General features: G+C 30.8%; 5 protein-coding genes and 1 long non-coding RNA gene across 6 annotated transcripts; all 6 read right to left on the bottom strand.

Moving 5' to 3' along the window:
* Positions 1–947: 947 nt before the first annotated feature.
* On the bottom strand, positions 948–3,006 carry LOC149145949 (protein translation factor SUI1 homolog 2-like). The gene is made up of 4 exons (XM_089452610.1): positions 2,982–3,006; positions 1,534–1,613; positions 1,387–1,440; positions 948–1,275 (listed from the first exon to the last, which is right to left on the bottom strand). The coding sequence occupies exons 1-4, from the start codon at positions 3,004–3,006 to the stop codon at positions 1,231–1,233; spliced, it is 204 nt and encodes a 67-aa protein (XP_089308736.1). The 3' UTR covers positions 948–1,230.
* Positions 3,007–3,329: 323 nt separating this feature from the next.
* On the bottom strand, positions 3,330–5,388 carry LOC149145948 (protein translation factor SUI1 homolog 2-like). The gene is made up of 4 exons (XM_089452609.1): positions 5,364–5,388; positions 3,916–3,995; positions 3,769–3,822; positions 3,330–3,657 (listed from the first exon to the last, which is right to left on the bottom strand). The coding sequence occupies exons 1-4, from the start codon at positions 5,386–5,388 to the stop codon at positions 3,613–3,615; spliced, it is 204 nt and encodes a 67-aa protein (XP_089308735.1). The 3' UTR covers positions 3,330–3,612.
* Positions 5,389–5,711: 323 nt separating this feature from the next.
* Positions 5,712–7,741, bottom strand: LOC149145947 (protein translation factor SUI1 homolog 2-like). The gene is made up of 4 exons (XM_089452608.1): positions 7,717–7,741; positions 6,269–6,348; positions 6,122–6,175; positions 5,712–6,010 (listed from the first exon to the last, which is right to left on the bottom strand). The coding sequence occupies exons 1-4, from the start codon at positions 7,739–7,741 to the stop codon at positions 5,966–5,968; spliced, it is 204 nt and encodes a 67-aa protein (XP_089308734.1). The 3' UTR covers positions 5,712–5,965.
* Positions 7,742–8,064: 323 nt separating this feature from the next.
* LOC149145946 (protein translation factor SUI1 homolog 2-like) lies at positions 8,065–10,123 on the bottom strand. Its single transcript, XM_089452607.1, has 4 exons — positions 10,099–10,123; positions 8,651–8,730; positions 8,504–8,557; positions 8,065–8,392 (listed from the first exon to the last, which is right to left on the bottom strand). Exons 1-4 carry the CDS (start codon positions 10,121–10,123, stop codon positions 8,348–8,350), a joined length of 204 nt encoding a protein of 67 aa, XP_089308733.1. The 3' UTR covers positions 8,065–8,347.
* A 323-nt stretch (positions 10,124–10,446) lies between these two features.
* LOC149145945 (protein translation factor SUI1 homolog 2-like) lies at positions 10,447–12,505 on the bottom strand. The gene is made up of 4 exons (XM_089452606.1): positions 12,481–12,505; positions 11,033–11,112; positions 10,886–10,939; positions 10,447–10,774 (listed from the first exon to the last, which is right to left on the bottom strand). The coding sequence occupies exons 1-4, from the start codon at positions 12,503–12,505 to the stop codon at positions 10,730–10,732; spliced, it is 204 nt and encodes a 67-aa protein (XP_089308732.1). The 3' UTR covers positions 10,447–10,729.
* A 490-nt stretch (positions 12,506–12,995) lies between these two features.
* LOC149145944 (uncharacterized) lies at positions 12,996–13,296 on the bottom strand. Its single transcript, XR_016264003.1, has 2 exons — positions 13,240–13,296; positions 12,996–13,127 (listed from the first exon to the last, which is right to left on the bottom strand). It is a non-coding gene; the product is annotated as an uncharacterized LOC149145944 (long non-coding RNA).
* Between the last annotated feature and the right edge of the window lie 1,760 nt (positions 13,297–15,056).

Raw genomic sequence — 15,056 nt, 5'->3', positions numbered from 1 at the left:
GAAAATAAAAAGGACATATACAATGTAATCACATCATGATGTGATTTTGTATTAATGATAGGGATAGGGTTTTATAGATAACAATTTGATTGCATGATGCAGATTGAACTTCAATCAAATTAAAAAGCATTTTTGTTGCACTTCAAATGCTATGTTTGAGATGCATAATTTTTCATGTGACACCATAATTTTTTCCACACTTATTAGCAATATTAATGGCACAACATTATACATAGTAATTGAATTTGGAGGGGCCTTGGGTATGATTCCTCTGATATAGATTGTAAATGAGTCTCACCATGTGTATAGTCAAACAGGTCTATGCTTCAATCCTAAGTATTGTGGCATGAAAAATAGACGAAATCCATTATATGAAGATCATCAAGTCCATTTGGGATCTAAAGCCATTATGGAATATTTGAGGCTTTTCTTTTTTGTTTTTTTATATGACCACCATAGGCATAATCACAGACAATGCATTTGATTTTGAAGTAGATTTTTTAAATGATATGAGATTTTTTAACTCCTAAATTTGGGTGCAGTAAGTTCTACGACATATAAAAAATGTCGTTTTCTCTTCTTATTCTCGATCCTCTTACTCAGAAGCAACTCATCCCTCGGCATCCTATGACCCCCAAAATATATGGGTAATCAATGGTTCATAAATAAGATATCCCGTTAAGACCCATCCTTACGGTGCTTCCTTTGCAACATCTGATGCAAATGCTAATAATAAAATCCATCCAAACAAGTTGATGCTAATATCATGCAATGCCAAAGAAAAAACACTCTTAAAGATCCATCTGATTAAGCAGACAAATTGAAAAATATGCATCCTTCTGTATTTTAAGATAACTCTCAAACCATAGCATTCTGCCTCATGTTGCGCACCCCCAAACTAATGTCTTGTAATATCATCAAAATAAAAATAAAATATCAAGAACAAATTTTTGGAAACATAATTTCGCAGTTTTTCTGATATTTATAATTGGAAGAGTACAGAGGTTTACAGACAACATATGATACCAGATTTGACTCAGGAGAGGACATTCCTTACAACGTTAAAATCCCTAAGAAAACAAAGAAAATAATTTATCCGCCACCTATACATGAGGCGATCACCAACACAGTAGTAACAGTACATATGTACTGTCAAAAGTACAATTTGAAATCTAAAAACAGCACATTAATGCATTTTTTACTGATCTACGTCTTCATCAAATAAGTCGTTTAAAATCCATGAATTTTGATCTTATCTTTCTTCACCAAACTAGCCTGCAAGAGTAAATTCATCAATCAGAAAAAAATTGTTTTAAACTAACAGAAACCATGTTTCAACTTTTAAACTATAAAAGAAGTTGCAATTGTGCATGGTTAGGAAATTACATTGATAAGGAACTGAGAAACGTTCTTCCTTTGATCACCTTGAAGCTGGATAACCTAAAAAACAAGTAAACTTGTATGAGGAACAATACCAGAAATATCTTCCAAAATCCCTAATTGAAATGGATCATAAGATGACTTGTGCAATACCTTCCCCAGCTCTAGATCCTGCACAACAGTACCATTGCAACAGAACTCTTTTTTGAAATCTTTAAGAATCTTATTATTCCCTTAATTATTTATATAATAAAATCCAATCAATCATTCAAAATTTTGTAATAATAACAATCCTTATAGTTCACATGTAACTATTGAGAAAATTTGAGCCACTAAATTACAATTTAAGTCCAACATAACCTAGAAATTCAATATATAGAATGCACAATGTATAATGGTAGTTCAATGCTATCGTTTGTTAAAGTCTTGAATGAGTAAACATTGCTCAACTGTAAAGGATCATTTGTGAAAGTAAATGGTACGTGGGTTGATTTTGAGATTAGTATATATAGGAGACACTCTTCTGGTTATTAGAATTTGCAGGCGCCAGTAAAATTAGGATTAATGCGTTTGCTCTTTACAGATTTTACAGTGTAATTCATTAAGAAATAAAAAAATATTATAAAAGTTTAGATAGAACTTTTTTATAATTTGAATTATATATTTTCTAAAATATTTTTTAATTAATATTTTATATAATTATTACAATAAATAAATGAATGAAATTAGCATCTCTTGCAATAAAATAGAAAATGATATAATGCTTGTAAGTAACCAATCTAAAATAGAAAGTGATATAATGCTTATAAGTAACAAATTTATTAATCAAATACTAAAAATTCGTATTTAAATCAAAATGTGAGCCCGACAAATCTAAGAAGTTGTTTGGTTTTTAGAGTACTAATGAGAATTTTGTAAAAATAATATATAAAAGTTAAATGTTTTAAAGCCACAACAATGGTCATACATAAATGCCCTTGGGTTGTGATTTTTATTTATGATGAAAATAAAAAGGACATATACAATGTAATCACATCATGATGTGATTTTGTATTAATGATAGGGATAGGGTTTTATAGATAACAATTTGATTGCATGATGCAGATGGAACTTCAATCAAATTAAAAAGCATTTTTGTTGCACTTCAAATGCTATGTTTGAGATGCATAATTTTTCATGTGACATCATAATTTTTTCCACACTTATTAGCAATATTAATGGCACAACATTATACATAGTAATTGAATTTGGAGGGGCCTTGGGTATGATTCCTCTGATATAGATTGTAAATGAGTCTCACCATGTGTATAGTCAAACAGGTCTATGCTTCAATCCTAAGTATTGTGGCATGAAAAATAGACGAAATCCATTATATGAAGATCATCAAGTCCATTTGGGATCTAAAGCCATTATGGAATATTTGAGGCTTTTCTTTTTTGTTTTTTTATATGACCACCATAGGCATAATCACAGACAATGCATTTGATTTTGAAGTAGATTTTTTAAATGATATGAGATTTTTTAACTCCTAAATTTGGGTGCAGTAAGTTCTACGACATATAAAAAATGTCGTTTTCTCTTCTTATTCTCGATCCTCTTACTCAGAAGCAACTCATCCCTCGGCATCCTATGACCCCCAAAATATATGGGCAATCAATGGTTCATAAATAAGATATCCCGTTAAGACCCATCCTTACGGTGTTTCCTTTGCAACATCTGATGCAAATGCTAATAATAAAATCCATCCAAACAAGTTGATGCTAATATCATGCAATGCCAAAGAAAAAACAGTCTTAAAGATCCATCTGATTAAGCAGACAAATTGAAAAATATGCATCCTTCTGTATTTTAAGATAATTCTCAAACCATAGCATTCTGCCTCATGTTGCGCACCCCCAAACTAATGTCTTGTAATATCATCAAAATAAAAATAAAATATCAAGAACAAATTTTTGGAAACATAATTTCGCAGTTTTTCTGATATTTATAATTGGAAGAGTACAGAGGTTTACAGACAACATATGATACCAGATTTGACTCAGGAGAGGACATTCCTTACAACGTTAAAATCCCTAAGAAAACAAAGAAAATAATTTATCCGCCACCTATACATGAGGCGATCACCAACACAGTAGCAACAGTACATATGTACTGTCAAAAGTATAATTTGAAATCTAAAAACAGCACATTAATGCATTTTTTACTGATCTACGTCTTCATCAAATAAGTCGTTTAAAATCCATGAATTTTGATCTTATCTTTCTTCACCAAACTAGCCTGCAAGAGTAAATTCATCAATCAGAAAAAAATTGTTTTAAACTAACAGAAACCATGTTTCAACTTTTAAACTATAAAAGAAGTTGCAATTGTGCATGGTTAGGAAATTACATTGATAAGGAACTGAGAAACGTTCTTCCTTTGATCACCTTGAAGCTGGATAACCTAAAAAACAAGTAAACTTGTATGAGGAACAATACCAGAAATATCTTCCAAAATCCCTAATTGAAATGGATCATAAGATGACTTGTGCAATACCTTCCCCAGCTCTAGATCCTGCACAACAGTACCATTGCAACAGAACTCTTTTTTGAAATCTTTAAGAATCTTATTATTCCCTTAATTATTTATATAATAAAATCCAATCAATCATTCAAAATTTTGTAATAATAACAATCCTTATAGTTCACATGTAACTATTGAGAAAATTTGAGCCACTAAATTACAATTTAAGTCCAACATAACCTAGAAATTCAATATATAGAATGCACAATGTATAATGGTAGTTCAATGCTATCGTTTGTTAAAGTCTTGAATGAGTAAACATTGCTCAACTGTAAAGGATCATTTGTGAAAGTAAATGGTACGTGGGTTGATTTTGAGATTAGTATATATAGGAGACACTCTTCTGCTTATTAGAATTTGCAGGCGCCAGTAAAATTAGGATTAATGCGTTTGCTCTTTACAGATTTTACAGTGTAATTCATTAAGAAATAAAAAAATATTATAAAAGTTTAGATAGAACTTTTTTATAATTTGAATTATATATTTTCTAAAATATTTTTTAATTAATATTTTATATAATTATTACAATAAATAAATGAATGAAATTAGCATCTCTTGCAATAAAATAGAAAATGATATAATGCTTGTAAGTAACCAATCTAAAATAGAAAGTGATATAATGCTTATAAGTAACAAATTTATTAATCAAATACTAAAAATTCGTATTTAAATCAAAATGTGAGCCCGACAAATCTAAGAAGTTGTTTGGTTTTTAGAGTACTAATGAGAATTTTGTAAAAATAATATATAAAAGTTAAATGTTTTAAAGCCACAACAATGGTCATACATAAATGCCCTTGGGTTGTGTTTTTTATTTATGATGAAAATAAAAAGGACATATACAATGTAATCACATCATGATGTGATTTTGTATTAATGATAGGGATAGGGTTTTATAGATAACAATTTGATTGCATGATGCAGATGGAACTTCAATCAAATTAAAAAGCATTTTTGTTGCACTTCAAATGCTATGTTTGAGATGCATAATTTTTCATGTGACACCATAATTTTTTCCACACTTATTAGCAATATTAATGGCACAACATTATACATAGTAATTGAATTTGGAGGGGCCTTGGGTATGATTCCTCTGATATAGATTGTAAATGAGTCTCACCATGTGTATAGTCAAACAGGTCTATGCTTCAATCCTAAGTATTGTGGCATGAAAAATAGACGAAATCCATTATATGAAGATCATCAAGTCCATTTGGGATCTAAAGCCATTATGGAATATTTGAGGCTTTTCTTTTTTGTTTTTTTATATGACCACCATAGGCATAATCACAGACAATGCATTTGATTTTGAAGTAGATTTTTTAAATGATATGAGATTTTTTAACTCCTAAATTTGGGTGCAGTAAGTTCTACGACATATAAAAAATGTCGTTTTCTCTTCTTATTCTCGATCCTCTTACTCAGAAGCAACTCATCCCTCGGCATCCTATGACCCCCAAAATATATGGGCAATCAATGGTTCATAAATAAGATATCCCGTTAAGACCCATCCTTACGGTGTTTCCTTTGCAACATCTGATGCAAATGCTAATAATAAAATCCATCCAAACAAGTTGATGCTAATATCATGCAATGCCAAAGAAAAAACAGTCTTAAAGATCCATCTGATTAAGCAGACAAATTGAAAAATATGCATCCTTCTGTATTTTAAGATAACTCTCAAACCATAGCATTCTGCCTCATGTTGCGCACCCCCAAACTAATGTCTTGTAATATCATCAAAATAAAAATAAAATATTAAGAACAAATTTTTGGAAACATAATTTCGCAGTTTTTCTGATATTTATAATTGGAAGAGTACAGAGGTTTACAGACAACATATGATACCAGATTTGACTCAGGAGAGGACAACAAAGAAAATAATTTATCCGCCACCTATACATGAGGCGATCACCAACACAGTAGTAACAGTACATATGTACTGTCAAAAGTACAATTTGAAATCTAAAAACAGCACATTAATGCATTTTTTACTGATCTACGTCTTCATCAAATAAGTCGTTTAAAATCCATGAATTTTGATCTTATCTTTCTTCACCAAACTAGCCTGCAAGAGTAAATTCATCAATCAGAAAAAAATTGTTTTAAACTAACAGAAACCATGTTTCAACTTTTAAACTATAAAAGAAGTTGCAATTGTGCATGGTTAGGAAATTACATTGATAAGGAACTGAGAAACGTTCTTCCTTTGATCACCTTGAAGCTGGATAACCTAAAAAACAAGTAAACTTGTATGAGGAACAATACCAGAAATATCTTCCAAAATCCCTAATTGAAATGGATCATAAGATGACTTGTGCAATACCTTCCCCAGCTCTAGATCCTGCACAACAGTACCATTGCAACAGAACTCTTTTTTGAAATCTTTAAGAATCTTATTATTCCCTTAATTATTTATATAATAAAATCCAATCAATCATTCAAAATTTTGTAATAATAACAATCCTTATAGTTCACATGTAACTATTGAGAAAATTTGAGCCACTAAATTACAATTTAAGTCCAACATAACCTAGAAATTCAATATATAGAATGCACAATGTATAATGGTAGTTCAATGCTATCGTTTGTTAAAGTCTTGAATGAGTAAACATTGCTCAACTGTAAAGGATCATTTGTGAAAGTAAATGGTACGTGGGTTGATTTTGAGATTAGTATATATAGGAGACACTCTTCTGCTTATTAGAATTTGCAGGCGCCAGTAAAATTAGGATTAATGCGTTTGCTCTTTACAGATTTTACAGTGTAATTCATTAAGAAATAAAAAAATATTATAAAAGTTTAGATAGAACTTTTTTATAATTTGAATTATATATTTTCTAAAATATTTTTTAATTAATATTTTATATAATTATTACAATAAATAAATGAATGAAATTAGCATCTCTTGCAATAAAATAGAAAATGATATAATGCTTGTAAGTAACCAATCTAAAATAGAAAGTGATATAATGCTTATAAGTAACAAATTTATTAATCAAATACTAAAAATTCGTATTTAAATCAAAATGTGAGCCCGACAAATCTAAGAAGTTGTTTGGTTTTTAGAGTACTAATGAGAATTTTGTAAAAATAATATATAAAAGTTAAATGTTTTAAAGCCACAACAATGGTCATACATAAATGCCCTTGGGTTGTGTTTTTTATTTATGATGAAAATAAAAAGGACATATACAATGTAATCACATCATGATGTGATTTTGTATTAATGATAGGGATAGGGTTTTATAGATAACAATTTGATTGCATGATGCAGATGGAACTTCAATCAAATTAAAAAGCATTTTTGTTGCACTTCAAATGCTATGTTTGAGATGCATAATTTTTCATGTGACACCATAATTTTTTCCACACTTATTAGCAATATTAATGGCACAACATTATACATAGTAATTGAATTTGGAGGGGCCTTGGGTATGATTCCTCTGATATAGATTGTAAATGAGTCTCACCATGTGTATAGTCAAACAGGTCTATGCTTCAATCCTAAGTATTGTGGCATGAAAAATAGACGAAATCCATTATATGAAGATCATCAAGTCCATTTGGGATCTAAAGCCATTATGGAATATTTGAGGCTTTTCTTTTTTGTTTTTTTATATGACCACCATAGGCATAATCACAGACAATGCATTTGATTTTGAAGTAGATTTTTTAAATGATATGAGATTTTTTAACTCCTAAATTTGGGTGCAGTAAGTTCTACGACATATAAAAAATGTCGTTTTCTCTTCTTATTCTCGATCCTCTTACTCAGAAGCAACTCATCCCTCGGCATCCTATGACCCCCAAAATATATGGGCAATCAATGGTTCATAAATAAGATATCCCGTTAAGACCCATCCTTACGGTGTTTCCTTTGCAACATCTGATGCAAATGCTAATAATAAAATCCATCCAAACAAGTTGATGCTAATATCATGCAATGCCAAAGAAAAAACAGTCTTAAAGATCCATCTGATTAAGCAGACAAATTGAAAAATATGCATCCTTCTGTATTTTAAGATAATTCTCAAACCATAGCATTCTGCCTCATGTTGCGCACCCCCAAACTAATGTCTTGTAATATCATCAAAATAAAAATAAAATATCAAGAACAAATTTTTGGAAACATAATTTCGCAGTTTTTCTGATATTTATAATTGGAAGAGTACAGAGGTTTACAGACAACATATGATACCAGATTTGACTCAGGAGAGGACATTCCTTACAACGTTAAAATCCCTAAGAAAACAAAGAAAATAATTTATCCGCCACCTATACATGAGGCGATCACCAACACAGTAGCAACAGTACATATGTACTGTCAAAAGTACAATTTGAAATCTAAAAACAGCACATTAATGCATTTTTTACTTATCTACGTCTTCATCAAATAAGTCGTTTAAAATCCATGAATTTTGATCTTATCTTTCTTCACCAAACTAGCCTGCAAGAGTAAATTCATCAATCAGAAAAAAATTGTTTTAAACTAACAGAAACCATGTTTCAACTTTTAAACTATAAAAGAAGTTGCAATTGTGCATGGTTAGGAAATTACATTGATAAGGAACTGAGAAACGTTCTTCCTTTGATCACCTTGAAGCTGGATAACCTAAAAAACAAGTAAACTTGTATGAGGAACAATACCAGAAATATCTTCCAAAATCCCTAATTGAAATGGATCATAAGATGACTTGTGCAATACCTTCCCCAGCTCTAGATCCTGCACAACAGTACCATTGCAACAGAACTCTTTTTTGAAATCTTTAAGAATCTTATTATTCCCTTAATTATTTATATAATAAAATCCAATCAATCATTCAAAATTTTGTAATAATAACAATCCTTATAGTTCACATGTAACTATTGAGAAAATTTGAGCCACTAAATTACAATTTAAGTCCAACATAACCTAGAAATTCAATATATAGAATGCACAATGTATAATGGTAGTTCAATGCTATCGTTTGTTAAAGTCTTGAATGAGTAAACATTGCTCAACTGTAAAGGATCATTTGTGAAAGTAAATGGTACGTGGGTTGATTTTGAGATTAGTATATATAGGAGACACTCTTCTGCTTATTAGAATTTGCAGGCGCCAGTAAAATTAGGATTAATGCGTTTGCTCTTTACAGATTTTACAGTGTAATTCATTAAGAAATAAAAAAATATTATAAAAGTTTAGATAGAACTTTTTTATAATTTGAATTATATATTTTCTAAAATATTTTTTAATTAATATTTTATATAATTATTACAATAAATAAATGAATGAAATTAGCATCTCTTGCAATAAAATAGAAAATGATATAATGCTTGTAAGTAACCAATCTAAAATAGAAAGTGATATAATGCTTATAAGTAACAAATTTATTAATCAAATACTAAAAATTCGTATTTAAATCAAAATGTGAGCCCGACAAATCTAAGAAGTTGTTTGGTTTTTAGAGTACTAATGAGAATTTTGTAAAAATAATATATAAAAGTTAAATGTTTTAAAGCCACAACAATGGTCATACATAAATGCCCTTGGGTTGTGTTTTTTATTTATGATGAAAATAAAAAGGACATATACAATGTAATCACATCATGATGTGATTTTGTATTAATGATAGGGATAGGGTTTTATAGATAACAATTTGATTGCATGATGCAGATGGAACTTCAATCAAATTAAAAAGCATTTTTGTTGCACTTCAAATGCTATGTTTGAGATGCATAATTTTTCATGTGACACCATAATTTTTTCCACACTTATTAGCAATATTAATGGCACAACATTATACATAGTAATTGAATTTGGAGGGGCCTTGGGTATGATTCCTCTGATATAGATTGTAAATGAGTCTCACCATGTGTATAGTCAAACAGGTCTATGCTTCAATCCTAAGTATTGTGGCATGAAAAATAGACGAAATCCATTATATGAAGATCATCAAGTCCATTTGGGATCTAAAGCCATTATGGAATATTTGAGGCTTTTCTTTTTTGTTTTTTTATATGACCACCATAGGCATAATCACAGACAATGCATTTGATTTTGAAGTAGATTTTTTAAATGATATGAGATTTTTTAACTCCTAAATTTGGGTGCAGTAAGTTCTACGACATATAAAAAATGTCGTTTTCTCTTCTTATTCTTGATCCTCTTACTCAGAAGCAACTCATCCCTCGGCATCCTATGACCCCCAAAATATATGGGCAATCAATGGTTCATAAATAAGATATCCCGTTAAGACCCATCCTTACGGTGTTTCCTTTGCAACATCTGATGCAAATGCTAATAATAAAATCCATCCAAACAAGTTGATGCTAATATCATGCAATGCCAAAGAAAAAACAGTCTTAAAGATCCATCTGATTAAGCAGACAAATTGAAAAATATGCATCCTTCTGTATTTTAAGATAATTCTCAAACCATAGCATTCTGCCTCATGTTGCGCACCCCCAAACTAATGTCTTGTAATATCATCAAAATAAAAATAAAATATCAAGAACAAATTTTTGGAAACATAATTTCGCAGTTTTTCTGATATTTATAATTGGAAGAGTACAGAGGTTTACAGACAACATATGATACCAGATTTGACTCAGGAGAGGACATTCCTTACAACGTTAAAATCCCTAAGAAAACAAAGAAAATAATTTATCCGCCACCTATACATGAGGCGATCACCAACACAGTAGCAACAGTACATATGTACTGTCAAAAGTACAATTTGAAATCTAAAAACAGCACATTAATGCATTTTTTACTGATCTACGTCTTCATCAAATAAGTCGTTTAAAATCCATGAATTTTGATCTTATCTTTCTTCACCAAACTAGCCTGCAAGAGTAAATTCATCAATCAGAAAAAAATTGTTTTAAACTAACAGAAACCATGTTTCAACTTTTAAACTATAAAAGAAGTTGCAATTGTGCATGGTTAGGAAATTACATTGATAAGGAACTGAGAAACGTTCTTCCTTTGATCACCTTGAAGCTGGATAACCTAAAAAACAAGTAAACTTGTATGAGGAACAATACCAGAAATATCTTCCAAAATCCCTAATTGAAATGGATCATAAGATGACTTGTGCAATACCTTCCCCAGCTCTAGATCCTGCACAACAGTACCATTGCAACAGAACTCTTTTTTGAAATCTTTAAGAATCTTATTATTCCCTTAATTATTTATATAATAAAATCCAATCAATCATTCAAAATTTTGTAATAATAACAATCCTTATAGTTCACATGTAACTATTGAGAAAATTTGAGCCACTAAATTACAATTTAAGTCCAACATAACCTAGAAATTCAATATATAGAATTCACAATGTATAATGGTAGTTCAATGCTATCGTTTGTTAAAGTCTTGAATGAGTAAACATTGCTTAACTGTAAAGGATCATTTGTGAAAGTAAATGGTACGTGGGTTGATTTTGAGATTAGTATATATAGGAGACACTCTTCTGCTTATTAGAATTTGCAGGCGCCAGTAAAATTAGGATTAATGCGTTTGCTCTTTACAGATTTTACAGTGTAATTCATTAAGAAATAAAAAAATATTATAAAAGTTTAGATAGAACTTTTTTATAATTTGAATTATATATTTTCTAAAATATTTTTTAATTAATATTTTATATAATTATTACAATAAATAAATGAATGAAATTAGCATCTCTTGCAATAAAATAGAAAATGATATAATGCTTGTAAGTAACCAATCTAAAATAGAAAGTGATATAATGCTTATAAGTAACAAATTTATTAATCAAATACTAAAAATTCGTATTTAAATCAAAATGTGAGCCCGACAAATCTAAGAAGTTGTTTGGTTTTTAGAGTACTAATGAGAATTTTGTAAAAATAATATATAAAAGTTAAATGTTTTAAAGCCACAACAATGGTCATACATAAATGCCCTTGGGTTGTGTTTTTTATTTATGATGAAAATAAAAAGGACATATACAATGTAATCACATCATGATGTGATTTTGTATTAATGATAGGGATAGGGTTTTATAGATAACAATTTGATTGCATGATGCAGATGGAACTTCAATCAAATTAAAAAGCATTTTTGTTGCACTTCAAATGCTATGTTTGAGATGCATAATTTTTCATGTGACACCATAATTTTTTCCACACTTATTAGCAATATTAATGGCACAACATTATACATAGTAATTGAATTTGGAGGGGCCTTGGGTATGATTCCTCTGATATAGATTGTAAATGAGTCTCACCATGTGTATAGTCAAACAGGTCTATGCTTCAATCCTAAGTATTGTGGCATGAAAAATAGACGAAATCCATTATATGAAGATCATCAAGTCCATTTGGGATCTAAAGCCATTATGGAATATTTGAGGCTTTTCTTTTTTGTTTTTTTATATGACCACCATAGGCATAATCACAGACAATACATTTGATTTTGAAGTAGATTTTTTAAATGATATGAGATTTTTTAACTCCTAAATTTGGGTGCAGTAAGTTCTACGACATATAAAAAATGTCGTTTTCTCTTCTTATTCTCGATCCTCTTACTCAGAAGCAACTCATCCCTCGGCATCCTATGACCCCCAAAATATATGGGCAATCAATGGTTCATAAATAAGATATCCCGTTAAGACCCATCCTTACGGTGTTTCCTTTGCAACATCTGATGCAAATGCTAATAATAAAATCCATCCAAACAAGTTGATGCTAATATCATGCAATGCCAAAGAAAAAACAGTCTTAAAGATCCATCTGATTAAGCAGACAAATTGAAAAATATGCATCCTTCTGTATTTTAAGATAACTCTCAAACCATAGCATTCTGCCTCATGTTGCGCACCCCCAAACTAATGTCTTGTAATATCATCAAAATAAAAATAAAATATTAAGAACAAATTTTTGGAAACATAATTTAGCAGTTTTTCTGATATTTATAATTGGAAGAGTACAGAGGTTTACAGACAACATATGATACCAGATTTGACTCAGGAGAGGACAACAAAGAAAATAATTTATCCGCCACCTATACATGAGGCGATCACCAACACAGTAGTAACAGTACATATGTACTGTCAAAAGTACAATTTGAAATCTAAAAACAGCACATTAATGCATTTTTTACTGATCTACGTCTTCATCAAATAAGTCGTTTAAAATCCATGAATTTTGATCTTATCTTTCTTCACCAAACCAGCCTGCAAGAGTAAATTCATCAATCAGAAAAAAAATTGTTTTAAACTAACAGAAACCATGTTTTAACTTTTAAACTATAAAAGAAGTTGCAATTGTGCATGGTTAGGAAATTACATTGATAAGGAACTGAGAAATGTTCTTCCTTTGATCACCTTGAAGCTGGATAACCTAAAAAACAAGTAAACTTGTATGAGGAACAATACTAGAAATATCTTCCAAAATCCCTAATTGAAATGGATCATAAGACGACTTGTGCAATACCTGCCCCAGCTCTAGATCTTGCACAACAGTACCATTGCAAAAGAACTCTTTTTTGAAATCTTTAAGAATCTTATTATAATTATAATCCTTCCGAAGACCTTGAATTGTAGTCAAGCACTTTCTTCCATTCCTCTGTTGTATATGAACATGTACATAATCCTTTGTACCCGGTCCAGCATCTTCCGCTTCTGGGTCCTTGAATGGGTCTGTGACATGAAAAGGGAATCAGGCTTCAGCATGTAATAAGGGGGTGGGGCAGCGGGCCTTTAATTGTCAAACATTATATAATTGTCCTAGTGATTTCCCTTTTCACAGTCAAAATCTGGAACCCAAAATAAATGTGAGCATAACGAGATTTCAGACCTCAAGAAAGAGATGACTCAAACATGTATCGTTTCACATCTGATAATAAAACGGGCCTTAAAGAACAGGGTTCGGTTGCATTCAAAAAAAACGCAAGGGAGATACCTCATCTAACTGAAATAAGAATTATTGCATAACTAAACCCAGTTATACAAGAAACATAGTTTTCAAACTATGGAATGCCTCTTGTGCAGGCAAACATGATTAAAAAAGCAACACACAACAAAATGCAAAGTTAACTTGGTGGATGGATAATTAATCTTTGCACCAGGGTTTTATTCTCTCGGTGATCTGGACCACCTCTATAGCACGAAACGAAGGCACAAGACTGAGATTAAACCCCCATCAATTTTAGCAGAATAACTACCCATCAAGCCTGTAATCTAAGCTGTGAAGGAATTTGGTCATGTTTCTCCAATTACTTGTAAACCAAAATTCAGATCTATTTCACTCTTGTGAGCCAAAAGGTTGTCATATAATACTGAGAATGTAATCAGATCCCAGGAATTCATACAGCATACAAACGCTTACACTGAAGTCAAATGTGAAGCAAATAAACCCTGATTTGATCTTTGTTCACAATCTTTAAACTAAACATTATATATAGAATAAAAGCTACGGGGCATAAAATCCTGTCTGAAAAACAGAAAGATCGCCAAAAAGGACCACACACGCTGAAGCTTACTATATCCATACCCAGATAAAGTCGTCGTTAGCTAAGGCATCAGTAATAGTTCTAATATTGGGATGGTGCAACTGAGAGGTCAAACATAACCTGGTGATTATTAGGAACCCATTGTACCCTGGATTAGGTAGTCTGTATCATCACTTACAAGAATTCCATCGTGAATTTTAACATTTACAAATTCAATCATAGCAATCTCAGTGGCCCAAAAAAGCCTTGAAATCAACGGTGATGTGGGTACAAATACATCCGAAAAACAACGAAAAATGCTGGCAAAAACAATACATCAGAAAGTACCCTTCTATTGACATAATAGCGTCCAAACTTCCTTATAAAAAAAAAGATACATAGAACACAAGAGCACTGCAACTACCAACCAAATAATGGCCGGATGTTTTACTTTTTCGATGTCAGCACTTCCACAGAATTTTAAGCCCAGCAGATTAGCGATCCAGACATCATAGAAACCCAAATAACCCTAACCCTAACAGTCACTAATTCAAGGGACTCCCATGAGGACAATGAACCCTAATTTCGCAGTTTTTCTAATATTTATAATTGGAAGAGTACAGAGGTTTATAGACAACATATGATACCAGATTTGACTCAGGAGAGGACATTC

This window comes from Pinus tabuliformis, chromosome X, assembly GCF_031772625.1.
Source record: "Pinus tabuliformis cultivar Carrire ecotype Pingquan chromosome X, CPIR1, whole genome shotgun sequence".
NCBI classification, from domain to species: Eukaryota; Viridiplantae; Streptophyta; class Pinopsida; order Pinales; family Pinaceae; genus Pinus; species Pinus tabuliformis.
Note: the sequence above shows the minus strand (reverse complement) of the source record. Positions and strands in the feature narration are given on the sequence as shown.